This window comes from Onychostruthus taczanowskii, unplaced genomic scaffold, assembly GCF_017590055.1.
Source record: "Onychostruthus taczanowskii isolate IOZ18803 unplaced genomic scaffold, ASM1759005v1 scaffold32, whole genome shotgun sequence".
NCBI lineage: Eukaryota > Metazoa > Chordata > Aves > Passeriformes > Passeridae > Onychostruthus > Onychostruthus taczanowskii.
The window spans coordinates 5,221,762-5,245,236 of record NW_024500572.1 but is presented as its reverse complement, the minus strand read 5'-3'; the positions used below and the strand labels follow the sequence as shown (position 1 = coordinate 5,245,236).

At 48.5% G+C, this 23,475-nt stretch overlaps 1 protein-coding gene across 3 annotated transcripts in view; it reads left to right on the top strand.

Moving 5' to 3' along the window:
• Positions 1–23,475, top strand: part of TTC28 (tetratricopeptide repeat domain 28) — a 108,123-nt gene that overhangs the window by 67,825 nt on the left and 16,823 nt on the right. For all 3 annotated transcript variants that reach the window (XM_041410029.1, XM_041410030.1, XM_041410031.1), the window contains 8 exons: positions 7,553–8,060; positions 11,096–12,437; positions 12,778–13,301; positions 14,864–14,973; positions 15,152–15,281; positions 15,678–15,896; positions 17,819–17,984; positions 20,623–20,763. In XM_041410029.1, coding sequence (XP_041265963.1) covers positions 7,553–8,060; positions 11,096–12,437; positions 12,778–13,301; positions 14,864–14,973; positions 15,152–15,281; positions 15,678–15,896; positions 17,819–17,984; positions 20,623–20,763 — 3,140 coding nt within the window. The remainder of the gene's footprint in view (positions 1–7,552; positions 8,061–11,095; positions 12,438–12,777; positions 13,302–14,863; positions 14,974–15,151; positions 15,282–15,677; positions 15,897–17,818; positions 17,985–20,622; positions 20,764–23,475) is intronic.

Here is a 23,475-nt window from a genome sequence, read left to right as displayed (position 1 = left end):
GCCAACAGCTTGCAGCAACCATTCCGGGCCTGGTTTTGAAGGGATTTCCCCCCACCTCCCTCTGGAAGCAGCTATTTGTGGAAGGAAAAGGTGCAGAACTGCTGGGGCTCAGTGCCCTCTTGTTACTGACCCTTTGTATCAGCCTCTGGCTGCTGCCCTGGACATCTCCATGAGCATCTGTGGCTTTGGGAATTCTCTGCAGCAGGTGGGTGTGCTCAGTAAGTTGATGAGCCAGGTTTTGCTGTCTCAAGATGCTTTTTAAAACGATTGCAAATGTATGGCAGAGTTCATGTTTGCAGCTTCAGCAGATTTTGTTCAGAATGGCTGACTATTTGCAGGAAATGGGGATGATGAAGATTATAATTAGAACTGGGTAGTTAAGTAGCACAGAAGAAAGATGTTTATTAAGCAGGCTTTGGTGGGTTTTCTGTGTCACCTTGCTCTGGCATATCTATGAGGGTTCTTGTGTGGCAGGGGAAATACCAGAATGCAGAAATTCTCACTGGAAAGAGAAACCATGGGCTTGCAGCCCAGGAGACTCCAGAATGCAGCTGAGTGCTCTGCTTCCTACAGAGGGCATTGCCACGGAGCTGGATGTACCTGGATGTACCTGGAGCCATGGCTGGGAGGGGTCACCAAGCACTGGCATCCCTGGAGGGGGAGTATTAGAGAGTGTGGTTACTGGGGCAGACATAATCCTTGGTTGGATTCAGTTAAGAATTTGAACATTCTGCAACTGTCTGAGCATACTTTGTGAGCAGCTCAGCCACTGGTAGTTATTTAGGTTTGCAGTTTTGGTCGTTTTTCCCAGTCCCCTTCAAAGCAATGAAACTCAGTATAAAGCTCCCACATTTGGTAAAGTGCAGCTCCTTGCTTCAGGCTGTGCAAATCAAAGATCAGATTTCACCCCCTTGTTTCCAGAAGGAGATGCAGAAGGAAAGATAGATCATTCCTTTCTAATGAAATCTGTAAATTCTCTAAAGCCAAGGTTTTCTGCCCTTTCCTGAGGGGAAGGGGAAATGCTTTCCAGGTGTCCCTCCAGCCCTGCTTTGTCTGTAAAGCCACTTCAGTCAATAGCAGGGCTGTATGGATTCAGCCTTCTCCCTGAACTTGTATGAATTCTGGTTTGGAGCAGCAGAATGGGGTTTTTTCTGTTCTTCTGAGTTAGATCTCATAGAGGATGTGCTCCTTACCAGCAGTCTTGGATGGGGTGTGGAGAATCCCATCCATTCATGAGCTGCAGCACGAGGGAGCCCATGGCAGTGTCCCTGCCTGTGGGATGTGTGTGGCTCTCAGCCATACAAAGAGGTGGTCTGGCCCTGGGGCTGCCACATTTTTCAGAAAGGAAAAATCTGAAAATCTTACAACCACAGTTGTTTTGTTATATTTGCAAACAATCTGGAAAATGAGGACAGGATATAAATACCTTACAAATGAGAACTGGAAAGAGTCTTCAGGCTAAAGCAGTTTGTCATGCCTGGAAACATAGACTGAGATGTCAGAGACAGGCTGTGATGAGGAAATTATTCCAGCCTTTCAGTGCAGACAGCAGTCTTGCTTTATTAGGGATCCAGGGCAGACTGCCTTGTACCCTGGAGGAAGGCTGAGTGCCAGCTGCTGGGAGAACACTTACCTTTGGAGTTTAATTGTAATTGTGGGTCCACTAGTGCTGCATTACAGCTTGGACTGAATCACCTGCGTGCCTCAAAGGATGAGTTCAGTGATGTGAATCAGCCTTAGAGCCTGACCTTCAGCATTTGGATTTATATCTGAGAGTATAAATTCTTTGCCTTTCCCTTTCTGTCTTTAGCAGGTTTTTTAGAGTCAGCTTGACAGGATTCATACAGGTTTGTCTGGTTCAAAAGTGATAGGATTAAGCAGAAGGAAGAGAAATCTGACTGGTGCAGGAAATTTGGGAATGCACTAAAAGGCCATATGCTTTGTTTTGTTTGGACTTGTGACTCAAGAGGGAAATGTAATACTTCCTGAGGATCTCCTTTAAATGTCCCCATTTGACCTCCACAGCACATGGATTTTAGCTGAAGGAAATGCAGTCTTCTGGTTTTACTTTCACAGTGTCTGCAAAGCTGAGCACGCTGCTAAGGCCTGGACCTGGCTGCAGTAAAAGAAATGAAGCAGAAAACTCATGCAAGAGCTGCTGCACTCTCTGGGTTTTCAGGAGGTCCACTTCAGCCAGGGCTTTTTCCTCTGTATTGAGTTTGCAGAGAGGGGATGTCCAGCTTATGAACAAGAGTAGTGAGGGTTGGCACAGGTCAGCACACTGCTGTAGGAGTTGATATTTTCTTTGCCTGCTCTGAACTTGTTAGATCCAAGTTTGTGACTTGCTGGCTTATTCTTCCTGACTTTGACCAGGGTATGAGTCACTCCTCAGGGTCACCACCATGGAGAAGCTTGTGGTTTTAAATGAGGAATACTTACATCACCACTAAAAATGTCAAGTCAGCCATCCTCCCTAAAGTGATTGCACACAGGAGCCTTTCAGATTATGTCCAGAAAGCGAGCAAATTTGGGCTACTTGGGGTTAAGATAGATCAGCCCCAGGTGATGTGTAGGCTCAATGATGAGATCTCCTTTGCAATGTTTTTAGGCTGGTTTTTTGTGTGATTTCTTGAGGAATGAGTGGAGCTTTGCAGAGCCCACCCAGAAAGGCAGCCCACTCCCCCAGGTCCCCAGCACCACATGGTGAGGGGTGTTGCACCAGTTTCTACAGTGCCTGGTCAGTACATGTGACAGGCAGATTTACTCCTAAAAATGGAATTAAATAGTTGTTGCTTCAGCTTTCCAGCAAAACCCTGCTAACTTGGTCAAAACTATTCTGTTAAGGGTGTAGCCCAGGTTTACTTTTACAAGTGTTCTGGGCACTGCTAGGCACCTTGCTCCTAAATGATAATGGAGGAGATGGAGTCAGTGGAATGGAGCAGCATTATTTTGAACTCCAAATGAATGAGCAGGTGAGAGTCAGCATTCCTCTTGAAGAGGAGAAACTGTGGATGGTCTGGCAGTCAAACCCCCAGTGCTGCTCAGGTTTGCCTGGATTCCTGTACTATGTGTGACTTTTGTAGTACTTGTACTACTATGTACTACTTTTGCCATGGAACAGGGAGAATGAGAAGTCCTCTGAAACATTAACAATTTCCTGAGCAAGTAGGAGCAGAGAGGGCTGGGAGCAAATTGTCAGCACAGTCCGTGGCAGGTTCTGTTGTGAGCAGCAGCTCTGTGAATTTTACCCATTAATCAAGTGGAGACCAGGACCATCTCTTTATGCTGTGTATTTTGAGTCTTTCTATTGTGTCATTAATTCCTGGTTGTTCTCTTCCAGTTAGTAGGTACAAAGCTCCTTTCAGGCTTTCAGATATTAGTGCTTGTGTTCCATGGCTTTGGCTTTTTTGGGGTTTCCTCTTTGTTAAAGACTGAGACCTTCTACAAATAACTAAGGATATTGATTGTCAGGGATATTGATTTTGGTGTATTTTGCCCCCAGGAAATAATTGCCTAAAAGCAAATCCATTCCTTCTTTCTGTGTATGATCATGTATAAGAGGGGAGGATGTTGCCTGCTGCTTCCTTTCTGATTTTCAAAAGCATGGCACACAAAGGAAACAGCTAGATGTGGCACTGGCACATCAGCCTCACCTTGAAGGGAGGAGAGAAGGACAGGTTTTAATTTTGATAGGGCACCTGCTCTGTTTGGATGTGAGACTTGTCTTTGTGCATAAATAGGTGCTGTCCAAGCCAGGCTGAGGCATACCTGTGGATTCTGAGGAAATGATGAAGAGGCTTAATAGAAGTGGAGATAAAGCGCAATTTACAGCAAATTATCATTTTAGCAGGTCCTGTAACTACTCCCATCACAGTGCTGTCCTGTTTGTGTACACAGCACCTGCTCCTTACCTGTAAAACAAACAGCTCCTGCAGAGAAGGAGCTGGGATGTGTCCCTGGTGTCATTTATCCTGAGCCCTTCCTACCTGGAACAGTTCTAGCAGCATAGGGCACAGTGAGATTTTACTGTGTGTGGTGACACCCACAGCACTCAGCCTGTGCTGTCAGAGCTCTGTGTCTGTTCTGGAAGAATCTGCTCCCTTCAGTACCCTCAGAGCACTCTCAATGAACCAGCACGGCTTTGCTTGCATTCAAGAGCAAGGGCGTGCAGGTGAGGGGTGGTGGGGTGTGGATGAGGAGGTACTCTGGCTTTCAGAGGTGCTGCTGCCTGCCCCCAGTAGAGCTGGGATGAATATGCATGGTAATCTGCTGGATACAGTTCCACTACATCTGTAGGATCAAGCTGCTGTTACTCTGTGCCCAGAGGGAGAAGGAAAGTTGAAAGAAGCAGCATGAAGCAGGGCATGCTCTGTCTCTGATCAGTCTTAATTAGTGTCTGTGTTCAGGGATTAAGGGTACCTTACAGTGAGATACCAGGCAGAACATTTTCCATTACCTTGTCCATTTCTGGATGATTATAGAGTGTTCTTATTTAAGCAGGCTGTGCACTCAGGTGAAGACTTTTTTAAATGTAACATGATTGGGAAATGACCATTCTCTGGCAAGGGTGAAATGCCTAAGGAATGCATCTCTCCAAACTGCTAGGTGCCATTCTGTCATGCACATCTGCTTAACATCAGACTCTGCCTTACCCAGCTGAAAAACCTGAGCTGGCTGTTGTTTCTGAGAGAAAGAGAGCGCTTAGGAACCTTTTTCAGAGCTCCCTTCTGTGCCTCTGCTCAATGGCAGAAGAATCTGCTTTCTATTAAAGTGATAAATTGCTTAATTGGAGGTGTAAGCAACCCCCACTGTAAAATTTGTCTTTGTCAGATACATAAAACATTGATTTTCTTTGTTTGCTATTGCAAGCCCCCTGTGGTATGGAGCTGCAGTCTCACATCACCCTGCTACCAAGCAGAGGTGTGTGCTAGCAGAGATGGAGTCTGTTTGCCATGTGTCAGCCGTGTGCTCTCCCTGCCACAACAGGGCTCCTCTGCCAGTGACGTGGGAACACCCCATCCCTCTTGGGGCTGAGCCAGTTGGGGTTCCCAGTGGATCCTCTAATGTGAAGGATTTTATTAAATCCACAGTCATGAATTTATCTTCTGGAGTCCTATTCCTAATCCCTTGAAGTGAGTCACTGGAGTCTCCCAGCAGATGTTATAACCAAATTGTTCCTAAACACTGCTGTAAGGGCAAGCTCTCTTTACTGCCCCCAGAGCAAATAGAGCACTGATGGTTGTCTTGCTGGAGGATTGCTGCTGTACAAATCAGCCCCAGCCTGGGGGAGCCAGGAGTGCCACAGGCTGTCCTCATGCCGACTCCCAGAGGATTGAGAAGGGCTGTTCTCAGGTCAGGTAACAGTGGAAGCTAGTGCAGATTAAAACATGAGGACCATTGGAATGAAGGACACATCAGAGGGTGGAGGTGGCCTTCCTGCCTTGTCTGTCTGTCTGGGTGAGCCACAAAAAACAAAAAGGCCCCAGCTTTGTGATCAAGTTGTGTTATTTTTCATCAGTTCTTCGCCCTTTATTTTCTATTTCTCTTTTTGTCTCCTTCAACTTATTTTTCTTTTCTGCTTCACTAGTCCTCCTGCCACATCCTGGTTTAGATAATCCAGCCCTGGGCATTCAGGCATGTCAGCCAAGTGTTTTTGCATGCTCTGAGAATGGTTGCCAAGCTTGTACCCTTCATTCTAGGTCTTTAATGTGAGCTTGGGCATGCTCTTGGGCTAAGGGATTAGGAGCCCTAAGAATAAACATTTCCAGCCTCACAAATTTCAATTCCTATCATCTGCTTCCCATTCTAGGACACATCCCAAAGATTTCTTCCCATGTGCGGGATACGCAGTCCCTGCTTCTGTCAAGTTTCTCTTGTGCACACACAATCTGAGATCTGCTGCTTTCCATTTATGCCTCTTTTCCCCAGCCATAGCCCATTAACATCATCTGAGTCTCTGCCTGATGGCTCTTGGCCAGAGCTCATCTCTTCAGCAATCTGCACGCATGGATGTCCACTTTTTTTTATTTTAGCAGCCCCAGGAGACACCAGATTTCACTGACTCCTTGTTTTCCAGAAAGACATTTCTATTCTCTTCCCAGCAATAACAGAAGTTCTGTTGCTGGTGGTGGCCAGTCTTCCAGAATTCCTGAACTTCCAGGCTGGGTCAGTTCTCACAGCATGGTACTGGGCTTGACATGGTCCAGGGGGTGCTGCTGCCTTGTTCCACAGCAGTGGGCACGTTGCTTCCTATCAGGATGAAGGGAGCTCTGATGCATCTTGAGGCCTGTAATGGGCCCCACTTTGGTCTGGGCCTGTGGAAAATGGCTGCATGTATCTGTTTTTTTCCCTTTGCTTCCCTACTTAGGTTGCAAATGACTCAATACTCTGTATATATTAAGCTTCATGAAGATTTGTGTAAAAATGGAGTCCAATTCAGAGCAATAATTTTTGTGTTGGTTTTGTAGCAGCCTCCAAACAGGCCCCCTCAAACCCTCTAAGAGCTCTCCCTCACATTGTCAGCCAAAAATTCATGTCACTGTGCTGCTGAAGAGCCTGTCCAGGGCCAGACCACCCCAGTTCTGCAGCCAGTCTGACCAGCATGGAGCAGGACCCAGTCCCAGCTCTGCCTGTGGCCACACCAGCAGCAGCTGCTCTGGCCTGCACTGAGGAGAGGCTGGGGCCACTGCCAGGACTGCCCAAGGGCCATGAGTGGCAGCCCTTGGCTGGCTGCTGCCCTCACCCTGACAGCTCCTTTTGGGGGGTTTGGAACTGGGTCACAGCAGCAGCTGGGTAGCAAAGGAAATGCACATGCAGGAGCTGCAGAGGAGTCGGGGTCAGCTGGAGTGAACAGCCTTGCTGAGGCAGCAGGTGTGTGAGGAGCACATCCCTGCCCTTGGCTCCTTGCCCTGCTGACTGGTTGGGAGCTCTGGCTCTGCCAGGTGGAAGGCAGGTCTGCATCCTGGAAGATGCAGGGGCCAAAAGAATTTGATTCTCAGATAATTTCTCTTATTAAATACAGCTGTTTCTTGGTGAGAGGAACTTAGGTTTTCACAGCACTATATTTAGGTGAGAGGTGCCTAAGGGACAGAGGCTCCAGCTACTGAAATGCTGTTGTCTTTTCTGCATTCCCAAGGTTGTGTGGGGCTCAGGATGCTGCACAATAAGAGCTGTGCTCTTTGGAGCATGGTGTGCTTGGTGAAGCAGAGGTGTGGAAGGATGTTGGTAACTACAGCAATCACTCTCTCTGTCTCCTCAGTAGCCTCTGCATCTTTGCAGTGCTGTCCTTCCCCTCTGCCAGGAACAAACACACACTACACACATCAAAGAAAGAGGTAGTCCAACCCATGTCCTCCCAAGTCAATCCCATCCCTTCCTGCTGTCTCCACAGAAGCTGCCCTGAGTGGTTTAGAGCTGCAGAGAACCAGTTTTCTCGTTGGTAGTTGCATTCTTTTGTCAATATGGCCCCTCATGGTTTTGATTTCTAGAACTGGGGCCATCTGACTTGTTGCCAGGAATGCTTGTACTTACATTGTCTCCCTTACCCCTGCAGGCAGCATCCTCAGCACTGAGCAGCCTGGGCCACGTGTACACCGCCATCGGGGACTACCCCAACGCCCTGGCCAGCCACAAGCAGTGTGTTCTCCTCGCCAAGCAGTCCAAAGATGAGCTCTCCGAGGCGCGGGAGCTGGGCAACATGGGAGCGGTGTACATTGCAATGGGGGATTTTGAAAATGCAGTGCAGTGCCACGAGCAACACCTGAAGATCGCCAAGGAGCTGGGGAACAAGCGGGAGGAAGCTCGAGCCTACAGCAACCTGGGCAGTGCTTACCACTACCGCAGGAACTTCGACAAAGCCATGTCCTACCACAACTATGTGCTGGAGTTGGCCCAGGAGCTGGCTGAGAAGGCCATTGAGATGCGAGCTTATGCTGGCCTGGGCCATGCAGCTAGATGTATGCAAGACCTGGAGAGGGCTAAGCAGTACCATGAAGAACAGTTGCACATTGCTGAGAGCCTGCAGGACCGAGCTGCTGAAGGCAGAGCCTCCTCCAATCTAGGTAAGGCCCTGACATGGAGCAGAATTTATGAAATCAAAGCGACCCCCGTGGCAGGGAGAAATGATGAGAAGGACTCCATCTTATCAGAAGTCTAATTAATTACTTTATTATATTATTCTATACTATATTACGCTATATTACATCTAAACTGAATCTGCCAAGCACTCACTCTGCACACAACTGCACTCCACTGCACTCAGTCTCGTGACTCTCTCGTGACTGTCCACCAACAGTCCGACACACAAACACTCTTGGTCCTGATAGGCCAAGGAAACAAAACACCATCACTTTGGATAAACAGTCTCCATAATGCATTCTACTTTGGCACAACACAGGCACAGCAAATAAGAATTGTGTTTTTCCTTTCTCTGAGGTTCAGAGAATGTGAATCTCAGAAATCCTTGGGAAGAATTGTGCCTTGCTTTTCTCTGTGAAGAGCAATGTGGCAACAGAATTTGTCATGGAATGCTGAGACTATGAGAGCTGCTGCTAGGATGGCCAAGTTCTGCTGTGTGCTATCTTCTTCGTCACGCAGTTTCACCAGGCTGCCTTAATAAATTAAACAGGCCCTTGGCAGATTGTGTGCTGCTGTACCGTATTCCTTGTTCAATTATTAAATTCCTTAGAAAAATACTAGAAAGCACAAACTCACAGCAAAAGGGAAATGAAAAGATAAAATGCATTTGAGGAGCTCTTCAGGAGTTAGGAATAACTGTAATTCTTGTACTAACGTGACGTGGTTTGTTACCTGGCCATTTCTTTGGGAGCTTACCAGCAGGATCTGCTGATATATTGCTGCCTTGTAAGTTGAGAGACACATGGATCAAATCCTATGTTTTTTTTCCCAAATATACTCATTGAAATACTAGGGTGTAGGAGTCCTGCATTGTCCTAAGGAGCAGCATTGGCATGCTGATGGCAGGCTGGGAGAGACTGAATTCCATTGAAGTGAAGCCTGTTTCTCCTGCTGCCTCACAGCACCAGATGTGGCAGCGACCAAGGATGCATTTCCATCTCTGCCATGGCTGTGGCAGTTGTGCTGCCAGTGTTCCAGCTGTTATTTGGGATGTGTTCTCAGTTGGCTGGGAGCAGCAAAGCAGGGCTGGTGCTGGGATATCAAAATAAGTGTTTGTTGGCAGCCCCTGAATCCCAGCCCTTGCAGGCTGCCCCACGCTGTAAATCAGCTCCTGTTTCTGCTTGGCAGTTGGCACTTGGTTCATTTGTAGATGCTAATTGTACTCTGATGTTATCAACAGCAGGTAATTGAAAAGAGCTTGATGAATTACTTAATTTCTCTTAGTAGCTGAGTCTTCAGGAGCTGAATGAAGAAGATAAGGAGAACTGCAGAAAACAAAGCAGTCACAGCTTTTTAATTAGTGTTGCAAATCTCCTCCTTTACACAAATGTGGGGCAGAATAGGTTTGTGATGCAAAAATGCTTGTGGGCGGCTTAGCATGAGAGAGCAGTGAGGCTGAACAAGGTTTCTGTTAATGTGACAGCACCCAGCAGGCAGGAGGGCTGGGACAGGAGGCCTTGCATGAGCAGCAAAGCACAAACTACATTCCCCAGCTCTTCTCCAGTGTGGGACCTTGTCTTGGGGACCCTGTGGCTGCAGTCCTGGGGAGACGCAGAGATGTGAGAGATGGATGGACTGGTGCAGCAGAGAATGTTTTTCAGTGTTGGATTATAGCCTAAATATAACTTTCAGTTGGTATGCTGACTCAGCCACTCCACACTTTGTGTTAGAATAGTTCTCCTAGCGTCTGAGCGCGGGGTCTCACGTTTCAGCTGTTATTTGGCTGTATTTTTTGTCTTCTCTGTCAGAGTTATACTGGAGAAAGGGAACATGCAGTTCTTGTTGAGACAATCTATTATTGTTTAAAATGCATCCAGTACTCAAAAAGTCAAGTTTTAATTGTCTCTTTGATCTAATCCACATGCAAAACAAAACCTCATCAAAATAACCATGCTGACAGGCAAAAAAATGTATCTAAATGTGTGTTTCTAGGCCAGAATGTTAGAGTTGGCCTCTCTGCTGAAGCAACAGACATTTTCTGTTGCATTTCCCTGATGCAGATGGAAAGCACCCTTAAGTGTGTGATCCAGTGTTAAGCAGGGCAGACAGGGACTGTAACAGAGCCCAGCTGCTGCAGTGTTCTGCAGGGAGATACTCTGTGCTCTGGGACGAGGTGAGCAGGAGGTGATGGACTGAGGATGAAGCACAAGCTGTCAGCCTTTCACAAGATGTGGAGTTTAACCAGAAGTCTCAGGTTCTCAACCTTTGCAAAGCATCTGGTATTTCCAAACACTCAGGCTCCATGTGGAGAGCAGACTTTGCAGCCTCTGCAGCTTTTAAGGTTTCCCACTATGATGAGGAGAAGACACTTCACATTATTAATAGAACACAGTTTAAAGTCTCTTGGTGTTGCCTCTTTGCAGCTCCAAGAGAACTTCTGTATCTCTTTTCATGTGCTCGTCATGTTGCCCAAAGATGCCAGATACTTTTCTCTTGAAGCTTTTGCAATTAATGTCAAAAAACATTTGCAGGGCCTCCTTCAGTGGCTCCCAAACCTCCAGGCTTGTTCACAGGTGTTTTCAAAGTAGCAACAGGCATCATTAGCACAGAGTTTAATTGAAGTGTAGGTGGTATCATCAGCAGGATCAGAGCTCCTGTTCCCATGTCTCATAACAAATGCAAGATGATTCCACTGAAATTGAAAAGCATCTGCAAGTGCTGTCTCGCTCAGTGTATTGAGTCTGAGCTCTGGAGCTACCAGGTATCGCTTCTGGAAATAAACAGCAATTTCATAGGGCCAGACTGTGTCTGGTTGTTGTGGTGAATGGGTGCTTTTATATAACATGAAACCTAAACCTTTCCTGGGCTTTCCCTGTTAGAAGCAAGGAGGCAGTTTGTTCAGAAGGGCTGTGAAGAGCCAGGAAAGGGGCTGGGCTGCAGGCAATCCTGGTGTGCAGGGTGCTGCAGAGGTTTAGTACAGGGCACTGCGTTTGTTGAGCTGGTTTCTGTTGTTTTCCAGGAATCATTCACCAGATGAAAGGTGACTACGACACCGCGCTGCGGCTGCACAAGACACACCTGTCCATAGCGCAGGAGCTGAGCGATTACGCGGCCCAGGGCCGGGCCTACGGCAACATGGGCAACGCCTACAATGCCCTGGGCATGTACGACCAGGCTGTCAAGTACCACCGGCAGGAGCTGCAGATCTCCATGGAAGTCAACGACCGTGCTTCTCAGGCATCCACACACGGCAACTTGGCTGTTGCTTATCAGGCGCTGGGTGCCCACGACCGTGCTCTGCAGCATTACCAAAATCATCTCAACATTGCCCGGGAGCTGCGGGACATCCAGAGCGAAGCGCGAGCCCTCAGCAATTTGGGCAACTTCCACTGCACGCGAGGAGAGTTCGTGCAGGCGGCCCCGTACTATGAGCAGTACCTGCGCTTGTCCCCAGAGCTGCAGGACATGGAAGGCGAGGGGAAAGTTTGCCACAACCTTGGCTATGCCCATTATTGCCTCGGGAACTACGAGGAAGCTGTTAAGTACTATGAGCAGGATCTTGCTTTAGCAAAGGATCTTCATGACAAGCTGAGCCAAGCCAAAGCCTATTGCAACCTGGGCCTGGCCTTCAAAGCCTTGATGGACTTCAGCAAAGCAGAGGAGTGTCAAAAGTACCTGTTGTCCCTGGCACAGTCTCTGAACAATTCCCAGGCCAAATTCCGAGCTTTGGGGAACTTGGGGGATATTTTTGTCTGTAAAAAAGATGTACATGGTGCAATAAAATTTTATGAGCAGCAGTTGAGCTTAGCCCATCACGTTAAAGACAGGAGACTGGAAGCCAATGCCTATGCAGCCCTGGGCTCTGCATACAGGATGGTACAGAAGTGTGACAAGGCTTTAGGTTACCACACGCAGGAGCTGGAGGTGTACCAGGAGCTGGGGGATATGTCGGGTGAATGCAGAGCACACGGTCACCTTGCTGCAGTGTATATGTCACTTGGGAAGTACACCATGGCCTTCAAGTGCTATGAAGAACAGCTGGAGCTGGGGCAGAAGTTGAAGGACCCCAGCATCGAAGCCCAGGTCTACGGTAACATGGGCATTACCAAGATGAACATGAATGTCATGGAGGAAGCGATTGGCTACTTTGAGCAGCAGCTGGCCATGCTGCAGCAGCTCAGTGGGAATGAATCCGTATTAGATCGGGGCCGAGCGTATGGGAACCTGGGAGATTGTTATGAGGCTCTGGGAGATTTTGAGGAAGCTATAAAGTATTACGAACAGTACCTGTCTGTGGCTCAAAGCTTGAACCGTATGCAAGATCAGGCAAAGGCCTACCGAGGCCTGGGCAGTGGGCACAGGTAAGGAGCTGCACGTGTGTTCTGATGTCAGTGAAGTACAAGTACAGTCGATGCAGTGTGGTACTGATGGGGTGTGTTTGAGGGCCTCGGCGCACACACACGGTGATGTGGCACAGGAGTGAGTTACAGTCCTGTGGATGCTGAGGATTCTGCTGACAGCTCAAATTACGAAGCTGATGTCGCTGCCCAGAGGAGGAGGTTGATTCAAAAGTGCTGGGGATGTCTGCTGGGGGAAAGCCTCTGACTGGAAGGTTTGAGCTGGCCTCCAGGGGAAATGGCAAAACACCTTCTCTCAAGGAAATACCGGCAAAATAAACACTGCTGTTTTCTTCCCTTGTAGGGCTATGGGAAGTTTACAGCAGGCTCTGGTGTGCTTTGAGAAGAGGCTTGTAGTGGCACACGAGCTGGGGGAGGCATTTAACAAAGCCCAGGCTTACGGGGAGCTGGGAAGCCTGCACAGCCAGCTGGGCAACTACGAGCAAGCCATCTCGTGCCTGGAGCGGCAGCTGAACATCGCCCGGGAGATGAAGGACCGAGCCCTGGAGAGCGACGCTGCCTGCGGCCTGGGCGGGGTCTACCAGCAGATGGGCGAGTACGAGACTGCCCTGCAGTACCACCAGCTGGACCTGCAGATCGCCGAGGAGACCAACAACCCCGCCGGGCAGGGCCGGGCCTACGGCAACCTGGGCCTCACCTACGAGTCCCTGGGCACCTACGAGAGGGCGGTGGTTTATCAGGAGCAGCACCTCAGCATTGCGGCGCAAATGAACGACCTTGTAGCCAAAACCGTGTCTTACAGCAGCCTGGGGAGGACTCATCATGCTTTACAGAACTACTCTCAGGCTGTGATGTACCTGCAGGAAGGTGAGAGGCTGAGTTACGCAACAGAGCGTGTAGGGTCAGAAGGGTGGAAGGGAGACCTGAAGACAGGGAGAGGTGAGGTACTGCAAACGTGGCTCAAACAGGATGTGTTTGACAGTGGCCTTTGATGCAGGAGCTCTTGCAGACATCCACAGCTACTGCTGAGCATCTGTGTGAGTAGCTGTCTGTGGAGGTGTTACAGCCAGTGTGCCATCTCAGGTGGAGCCTTCTAGGTGTCCTCTAGACAAAGCATATCTGTGCCTTCCTCAGGGCATCTTAGGTACCTCAGAGCATGAATTGACACTGTACCTAGCAGAGTCTCTTTGTAAAGCTCATTTGTGCCTGAAGGTGTAAACCTTCTCTATAAATGGCATTGCATACCAGGATTTGGCTGTGGGGAAATGACAGAGGAATACGATGAATCTCTCTGATCCTGAGAGGTCTGTTAGGAGAGATTTATGCCTTGCTGGTAGCCACCTGGCTCTTCTTACATGTTCACCTAGGAGTGAGACAAAATAGGTGAGTTCCCCTAAAGTCTGAGTGAAAACAAGTGCTGTTCGATAGAGAGGTGAGGGAAATTCAGCATGAGGTGTCCAGGAGCTATCTGCCACTGCTGAGTGCTGGGTCAGTGCTGGCCTGGGAGTTGTGCTGCTGCAAGGGGGTGCAGCATGCAGGCAGCAGCTGATCCAACTGTGCGCTCTGATGCAGCAGATGAGCAATGTAGCTGGAGTGTATGAAGCTGGAGGCCGAAGGATGTATTACATCAGTTAGTTTGGTTTTCGTGAAACTGACCTTGGCAGGATTCCAGTATGTTGTTGGAAGGGGAGAAATGAAACACAGCTCCTTCTCCTGGTGTGCTGCAGAATTCCTGCATAGCCTGGGAATGCTAGCTGCTGCTGAGCTGCGTGGTGACAGCCAGGGCCCTGCTCTCCAGGGTGGGGGAAACCCAAGGTGCCTCAGAGGACGTGTCCCTGTTGTCAGCAGGGGCCACCAAGGCAGAGGTTTGGAGTGTGTGGAAGTGGGGACAGCACAGAATGTGCTGCTGGAAGTGAAGTGAGCTCCAGGTTGTTCAGGCCAGGCCCCTGCCCTGTGCTCTGGCTCAGCACGTAAACCATGCAGAGCCTGCCAGAGGGCCGGGGAGAGCTGATGGGAAGCAAGCCAGGAATGTGGCAAGAGGTGTCTTTTCTGGCAGTGTTTGACAGCTCAGCGTGATTTTGCTTGTCTGTGTGGCTTTTAGGGTTTAAAAGTTGAACTTTCTGATAGGGGCTTACTGAGTGTGTCTCAGGGTGCCTTAATCTCACTTAGGGAGAGCTCAGTCCATGGAAGTGTCTGTCACCTCTCATGCTGGTGCTGATGTGAGGGCAGCAGCTGCCCAGCACTGGTACTGCCCCACTGGTCATCCTGGTGCTGTCCCTGCCCTGCTCACCACCCACCACTGGTGCTGCCCTGCTTTCTGTCCCAGTGCTGGCAGCTCCACAGCTGTCTCTGCCTGCTCAGGAACACCCTGGGGCTGAGGCCACAGCCCTTCTCCCCTCTGGCACTTTCTCACTCTGCCTCCTTTTCAGGACTGAGGCTGGCAGAGCAGCTGGGTCGCAGAGAAGATGAAGCAAAAATCCGTCACGGCCTCGGCCTCTCCCTCTGGGCGAGTGGGAACCTGGAGGAGTCCCAGCACCAGGTACACCATGGGCTGCCCCGCGTGGTTCTGCTCTCAGGGAAGAAAGTGTCTGGTGTGTCCCAGGGAGGGTGTGAGGCAGAGCTCCCCAGCCTGAGGGGATGGCCTGGCTCACCCTGCTTTCCCAGGCAGTGCTGTGTAGTGTCCATGAGGAAGTGACTGTGGTTGTTTTCCCTCCCAGCTGTACCGCGCCTCCGCGCTGTTTGAAACCATCCGCCACGAGGTGCAGCTGAGCACGGATTACAAGCTGTCACTCTTCGACCTGCAGACATCCTCCTATCAGGCCCTGCAGCGAGTTCTTGTCAGTCTGGGTAAGAGATGGCTCCAGATGCTGAGGCTGAACTCCAGGCTCATGCCAGGAGTTCAGCTGCACTTTTGGGGTGGCAGTTCTTGGTATGTCCTTTGCTCCACAGCTGTCCAGCACAGCATTTCTGTTCAGGACAGCAATATGGGTGTCTTTGAGTTTGGGGTGCCTTTGGTTCGTTCTTCCTTGCTTCCTCCATTGTTTTGCCTTTCTGTGGCTCATTGTGTTGTTGCCTGCAGCAAATATATTCTGTGCGACTGTTCCAGTGCAGAGACTGCTCTTTTGGGAATAGGTGGCACTGCTTCCCCAGGTTGGGATTGGGATAGCAACTGTCCCTGTTCCATGAACGTGGCACTGCAGACCACTCTTGTGTCAGATGAGAGAGATGGCTTTGTCTTTTCAGGTCACCATGATGAGGCACTGGCAGTAGCAGAGAGAGGACGAACGAGAGCTTTTGCTGACCTGCTTGTGGAACGTCAGACTGGGCAGCAGGACTCAGATCCCTACTCTCCTGTGACCCTTGACCAGGTCCTGGAGACTGTGAATGGCCAGAGGGGACTTGTTCTCTACTACTCACTGGCTGCAGGTTATCTGTACAGCTGGCTGCTGGCTCCTGGGGCAGGTGAGCTCCTTTTTGGACACAAAATCCTGGGAGCTGGGAGAATAGGAATGAATTTGGGACCAGAGTGAATGTAGGAGGGAGTGATTTCCATCTAGTACCTTAAAGCTCAATGGACTAAAAGCTATGGCATAGCCACAGCAGTAATGACTCAGAAGTGCTTATTCAGGACTTTGATGTTCACCTGGAGATGGAAATGTTTCACATGTTTAATATTTTCATTTTTCAACCTCCAATCTGTATATATTTCCCACAGGGCAGAACAGAAGAGTAATGAAATTCCAAGTATGTTGGCTCTATGAGAATCTTCTATGCATAAGAACCCCTACTTTAATTATAGTTCTGTGCTTTATTCTTCCAAAAGCTTTTGACGTTTATTCACTGAAGTGGATTGCAGAAAACAGAAGGGCATCCTCACTTCCTGATATGCCATTGAACTGCCTGATCCTCACATGAATGTGGAAACACTTATCACAGAGGAGCAAGGAGGATTAATTTGAAGAGGATTGCTTTTGCAGACAGCTGTTATTCATTATCTAATAAAGTGATGACTGTAAATTTTAACAAGTTCTTTCTGGATATAATTTAATAATTGCAGCCCTTCATCATGACAAAGCTAGAGAGATAAAAAGCACTATTTAGATTGCATGAAAAATGCTTCAGAAAGGGAAGGAAGCACTCACACATGCCTGATTTAGATGGGATGACAGTGGTTGGAAGAGACACTTTCTGGGAGCATTTTCCATGTGTGAGTGAAGGTGGGATTGTCCTCTGTGTATCCAGTCACTAATTGGCTCTTCAGTTTGCACAATAAAATGCCAATAATTCTATAGTATCACTATTAGGCTGAGCTTATTAAAATTATATGGATCAAGTGTAAGATTTGCCACTGGGCATCATAATCAGTCTCCTCCTTGCCCAGAGTGAGTCTTGGAGAAAAGCAGTGTTTGAGTCCACGGTTTGTGACTGCCTCTTTGAAGGCACTATCAGGTGATGGGAAGGGTACACAGGCTGTGGTGTTTTGCTCAGGAAACTTTGCTGGGAACCCTTCAGTAGTGACTCTGGTCCAGCCATGGTGACCTGTTCTTGTTCACTGACAGAGGGAGCAGCTTCAGTGGCTGCCCAGGGTCCTCATTGTCCCACTGAAGTGGAGCCCTCAGAACCTTTTGGCTGTTGCTGTGTTTGCTGCTGTTGCTACAGGAGTTGCTTTATTCTTTGTTCCTCTGCTCTTCTCTGACTGTGTGCAATAATTGATGCTGCTGCTAAGGCATCCAGAGCAGCCTTTTACTGTTGATCACAGGCTGCAGAATTAATTATCTCAGGAAGAATAGACCAGTCTGAAAGCAGGAAGGTTTTATCTGCAGTAGCAGTGGAATTCTCAGCAAAACAGGAAGTGGCCTTTATCTGGTTTACCCATTGTGAAATGCTATCTTTTAATAATTCACTGTGCTTTAATCCATCTTCTTTCCTTTTATAGAGTGAAACCACTGTGTGTGATGTGAGGAGGTTCTGCTGTAGTAACAACTCTTGTTCAGCCTTGTGTGTTCAGTTAATTTGCTCAGAGGCTATTAATAGGTATTTTTCATGTGCATCAATTGAAATGTGAATTACTCTAGTAGGGGCTTGTATGGAAGATCTGGTTTATAATTTATATGAGTGCTGCAATAGCAAAGGCATTTTGAGCATCTCGTAAAAGCTCTCCTCTGCCTTTGTGCCTTTGAGCCATTATCTGGAAAGTACAAACCCAGATTTTAAAAACAAGGCTGGAAATGCTGGAGAAGTTCAGTGGAGACCTGGCATAGAACACTTTGCCCCAGTTTTGCTGGAAATGCCAAATGCTTGGGGCTGTGCCACCTTCTTAGACAGCTGCTGGCAACCCTGTTGTAGCCCTGCAGAAATAACCTCCTGATTCTGGTTTCTTGCAGGAATTCTGAAATTCCATGAGTATTATCTGGGTGACAGCCTAACAGAAAATGCTGGGGACTTCCATGAAGCCAACAGCGTGGCCCTGCAGACACTGACAAACTCAGCACTGGAGCAGCACATCTCCAGCGTGAGGGAGGCTCTGGGGGTGGATTCCTACTACACCAGGTAAGTTGGGGTCAGGGGGTCTAACATCCTGCTCTCCCACGTGAATTTATAACATTTTAGGATGAGCTAATTGGCTGAGAAGTCTGAGAACTGAGAGTCACAGAAGGGGCAAATTTTCAGTGCAGTAACAAAAAAAAAAGGCTTTGTTTTTGTAACCATGATTATTTTCCTGCCAAACAACACTATGCACATGCAAATAAGATCCAAACCCACAGGCTGTGTGGTGAATTTGTAGACTGGATGAGGAGGCAGGTGCCATGTCTGACTGCATATGGACAGATTTCATCCTACTTACAGTTTCCAGTGTAATTAATTCTCTTTCAACTGCTTTGAAAAACTGCAAATACCATAGGAATTCTAACCATCCCCCCCCCAGTGTGGCTTGTGGCTATAGCTGAGTGAATAATTTAGAACCCACATGTTGATTGTTGAGTCTTACCCTGCAGACATGCAGATACACGAGATCCATAACTGAAATCTGCATTTGGGCCTCATGCAGCAGTTTTGCAGATACAGTTTTTAGTTTCATTAACTGTTTGTCACCACAGATTCACCTCCTGGCAAGGGCAGTCCTTCAGTCTTCAGGTTCTGGGATGAGTTTTTAATCTGCTGGGATGTCAGGTTCTTCCTCACTTTGTGGTAGTGGTAGGGGTATATTTTTGGTTAAGGATTCTGGGTTTAATGCTTGTCTCCAAGATTTTGGACCAGTGTAGTACAATCATAGGCAGACATTGTTTCCCCATGTCAAAATCACATGCAGGGGATCAAGCAAACAAATCTTAGCTGTTCCACGTGGGTGAGCATCACTTTCTACTTGAAACCTCTTTCCCAGTGTGCTTCGAGTGCTTCCCCTCAGCCCTGCTGATTCCACTGCTCTCCAGGGCCCCAGCAGAAGCTGCCAGCCTCAGTCCCAGCCCCAGGCTCTGCCCAGCAGCAGGGTGTGAATGTGCACAGCACATGTGAAGGAGCTTGACTGCTCAGTCCCTGGCTTGCTGGAGTGCTCTGGGTTTCAGGTTGAAGAGTTTGTGTGTCCACAGCCTGAGCAGGGTCAGAGGTACTGCTGAGTCTCCAGAGCGTGTCTTCACACTTCTGGAGGGGAGGGGATGCACAGCATGTTCAGTTCCACACTGCAGCCTTCAGGTTCTGCTAGAAAGGGTTCTTTTCAGCTGGTCTAATTAATCCTCAAAGTAACATTCTTGCAAAAAAAAAAAAAAAAAGAAGTGTAAGGGATTTTAAAATCTGCTTGAATTTGTGTCAGAACAGACTCCGCTCTCTTTAGGGAGAGCATGTGACCCGCTCTCTTGGGTTCATGAACTCAAGATTTTTGCCTCTTTCAGGAGCTGTGAGTGTTACTCCAAACTGTGCCAGGACTCAGAGCTGAGCATGCCTCAACTGGAGGAAAAATGTGCAGGGAGAAGCTGTTGACAAACTTTCCTTCTTCATTTTTTCCCTTATGTTGGTTTTTTTTAATCCCCCGTCTGGTTCAGCTGTCCCCATTTCAGTGTTCAGGAAATGATTGACTTTTGTCAGGACTTAGCAGGCTGTAAATCATATTGACCAGGAAATTCGCTCACAAGAGATTCATGATCCATACAGCAGCAGAGATACAGCTGGTTGCCTGCACAAGTACAGGTTGTGTGTTCATTTAATTCCTGTGCTCTTTATTGGGAAACATGCCCTTGAGGAGAGGCTTCAAGCTGTCAGAAACCCAAAAAGTAGCAGAAATGAGATGCAAGGAAGCTTCATGAGGTAGCATCCTAGGTTTATCTTAAGTGTAAAAAATCCAAGGTTTGTGATGTGCCATTGTTATGGTTTAGGAATGGTACTCCCCAGTTTAGTTCTCCCACTGAGATTCTCCAAACCCCAGTACTGCTTCCTTCCTCCCTCCCCCTCTCTCCCTCCTGGTGGCTGGAGAAGAGAATTGGAGGCACAAAAGGTGAAGATGGTGGGTTGAGATAAGAACAATTTACTGGAAACAGCAATGAGACAAGGAAACAAACAGTAACAGCAACAGCATTAACAAAAAAAGTGTACAAAATAGAGAGAGAATGATTCACATGCAAAATGCTCACTGAGCCCAACCCAGCCCACCATGAGCACCCCAGCTGCACTGAGAAAATTTAGATATTGGTGTCAGGAGACTGGGAATTTAGAATTGTTGGGCTGTTTCTCAGTATTGCTGCTGCACTTGGGGCATTGATAGAGTAAATTGTTCTGTGCTTTCCCTCTTTGTATAACAGGAGTGGCAGCACAGCTCCCTCTGCTACGTGAAGGAAGTATGTGGAGCTTGAAGTTAACTGTGGAGATTTGGAAAGGATGTGCTCACACATGTTCTTAGGCAGATAAGGGTTGAGTTGGTGTTTCCTGCAGACTCAGCTTTTCAGTGTTGTGCTGCAGCTTTAGAAATCCCTGCCTGCAGTGCACAGAAAGGGTCCTGCCCTCCCCGCTGCGTGTGCCACTCACTAAACCTTGAGGAATCCCAGGAGAGGAGGAACTGGGGCTGGTATTGTCTTATATGCCTGACAAAAGGTTGAGCTTCTGTTTGAAAAACATTTTTGCTCAGACTGGCCAAGCAGTTGTCATCAAGCTGTTGCTCCTTCTCGCATCAGTGACCCTTCATCTCACTGATTCCCCCCAGAGCCTGTGCTAGCAGCGAGACAGAGAGTGAAGCTGGGGATATCATGGACCAACAGTTTGAGGAGATGAATAACAAGCTGAACTCAATGACTGATCCAACTGGCTTCCTGAGGATGGTCAGCAGGAACAACCTATTGAACAGGTGAGAATGCAGCACTGCTGCAGGGGTCAGCAAGCAGGAGATTTCTTGGTGATGGGCTTCTCTCTAAACTGCAAGTTTAGGTGCAGCCAGTGCTCGAGGGGAGAGCCAGCAAGGACTGGTCCTGTTGTAACTGATGAGTGTCCAGAGGAACAGCTGTTCTGAATTTGCTCTTCTCCTGGCCAAGTGCTGATTTTGAGACTCCAAGCAATTGTTTTGTCCCTGCTGTATGTGAGATGCAGAGCTTGGAGCTCTCTCCTGCACACTTGTTACAGAAATACATGTTTTTGTTGATCTCAAGTGTTGTACCAATTAGCTACAACATATATGCTGCTTTTCCAGAGTTACAGGATTGTACTAGCTGCAAGTCTCCACTCATTTTCTGCCTCTTACAACTTGTTCTCAGCCTTTCACATGACTGTGCTGATTAGGGCTTAGGGCAACCATTTGGAAAGAAAATTGAGGACAGAATTTTTCCAGTGTGGCTGCGTGATGCAACCCAGGATTTCTGACTGGATCTGTGCTTGATTGTGGTTTATGAGCACAGGATACCCTAGGCCTTTCTCAGCTGGAAAAGAAAATGTGATCAGCCTGGAGTGTTGTGAGCCACCATTGGAGCTTGTGAACTGTTACAGCATCCCCACGGACTGGGAGCTGCCTGCTGGCACCAGCAACTGGCCTGGTTTTCTTTCCAGAATCCACCAGCATCTGTTCAAGCTGCTGCACTGTTGAAGGACTATGAATACTTGCTAGTTTTGGATAACACAGGCAGATCCCCAGAATTGCTGAGATGTTTTGCTAGTTTATCAGGCTTAGAAAGAGAGGAGATTGTCCTTCTGATTATAGGGGGAAGTAGGATGTGATTCTGTTCCAGGGAATGCTAATCTTCAGGAACACTGCAGTGGCCAACCATGCCACATCTGTCTTTCTGCTTCACAGGAGCCACATACATTACTTTGCAGCCAGACCTAGGAACTTAGGCTCAGGTGCCTTGTCAAGTAAGTAATTTGCAGCTCTTAGGAGCAGCCCAGGAATGGGGCATCCTGGGTATTTAACTGAAAGCACTCTCAGGAGAGAAGCAGGGGAAGCATTAGAAGCAGCTGTGTCTGTGATGTTCTTGCAATGAGCACTGAGGTGAAAAAATAGAGACACTGCTAGATAGTGCCTCCCTGCCTGCCCCTCTCCTTTTGCCTGTGGAGGGGGACCAGGGGATGGAGCTGACACTGCCACATCTGTTTACAGCTGGCTTGCTGAGCCCTGAATTCAGGGTAGGTGCTTTTAAGCAGAGAATAATAGGATTTTTTCTCAATTCTGCTTAGAAAAGCAAACTTGGAGGGTTGGCAGCTCTCTTAGAGAACTTCTGAGAGGAAATGGACTTTGGAGGAGAAAGAAGCACTGAAGGAACACTGTGGGGATCTCAGGACTGGGCAATGGCTGTTTGAGCTGAGGATGCCACTGGTACAACCACAGGATAGCCACAGTGGTTCCTGTCTTCTTGCAGCTTCTATTTCCTCTGCTCCTTAGGTAGGGCAAGCTGATCAGGATCATTGGAGCCTATTACTGCCCTCAGGGCTGACAACTTGCCCTGGAGAACCATACAGCTGACCCTCTCCAGAGCAGAGGGATGAGGGCAGCCCAGGCAGAAGGAACAGCAGTGGCTGGGGAGTCCCTTCTGTGGTGCTTCTCTGCCATCCAGGATGCAGTGCTGCAGCTGCTGACATGCAGACCACCCTGGCAGAGAGTTCTGGGTGGGCTGTGGGTTTTTTGCAACCACTGCCAAGTTCTGGAGATACTTGTGGATCCTTGAAATGATCCTCAGGGAGCTCAGATCTGGCTGCTTTCTGGAGCTTACTGCAGCTTTGTACAGTGTGTGTGTCAAGGCCCTGAATGTGGATTTAGGGCTGCATCTTTAGGAAGAGTCTCTTTGAGGAAGGCTTGGTGGGTATCCAGCTTCCCAAGGCTGCCAGACCCCTGCAGCACCAGCCTGACTCCCAGCCCTCCCAATGGCTGTGTTTGGCCATGGGCAGTATTTGACTTGTCCAAAATCCTAATTAGTGCTGAGGCAGGAGCAGCTCTGTGCTGGTTCTGGGATGAACCCCTCCTTCTGCCTGGGCCCAGCCACTCATCCCCAGCAGGCAGAGCCAGCACCTGTGAGGCTGCTGGTCAGCCAGGTCAGTCTGACCCTGTTCTCTGAGGCTTTGCTTTGTTCCTGCATCCCAACAAGACAAAGGCAGGGAGCAGAGCTGAGCCCTGGCTGTTTGTGCTGTTTCTCTGCTTGCTGCAGGCTAGGCTGCCTGTACAAAGGGTTATAAATCAGCAGCACTGCAGAGTCTGAGCAGAGGCTTCCAAATGAAAGATTTCACTGTTCAGACATCAGGGGATCCTCTGCATTGCAAGAGCAAGGTGGAAATCATCAGTGCACCTGGAGCCTTTTGTTGGCTTCTTTGGGAGGAAAAGATGGGCTGGCCAGGGCTCCTGGTCAGCCCCACTTGCCACAAGAGATCTGTTCACCCTCCCCTGTGGATTTGCTCACTCTTTGTGTACACACACACAGAGGCAAGAGATGTGAGAGATTTATGGTGCTTCCTTGGTTTGGTTCTCATAAAAAGCAATCTGAGTGCTGAGGAAATAAATCTAGAGCTGCTTGTCTGGGAAACCCAAGATGCAGGAGGGCTTTGCTGATTGAAGTAATGAAGCCCCTATTCCCTGCAGTAA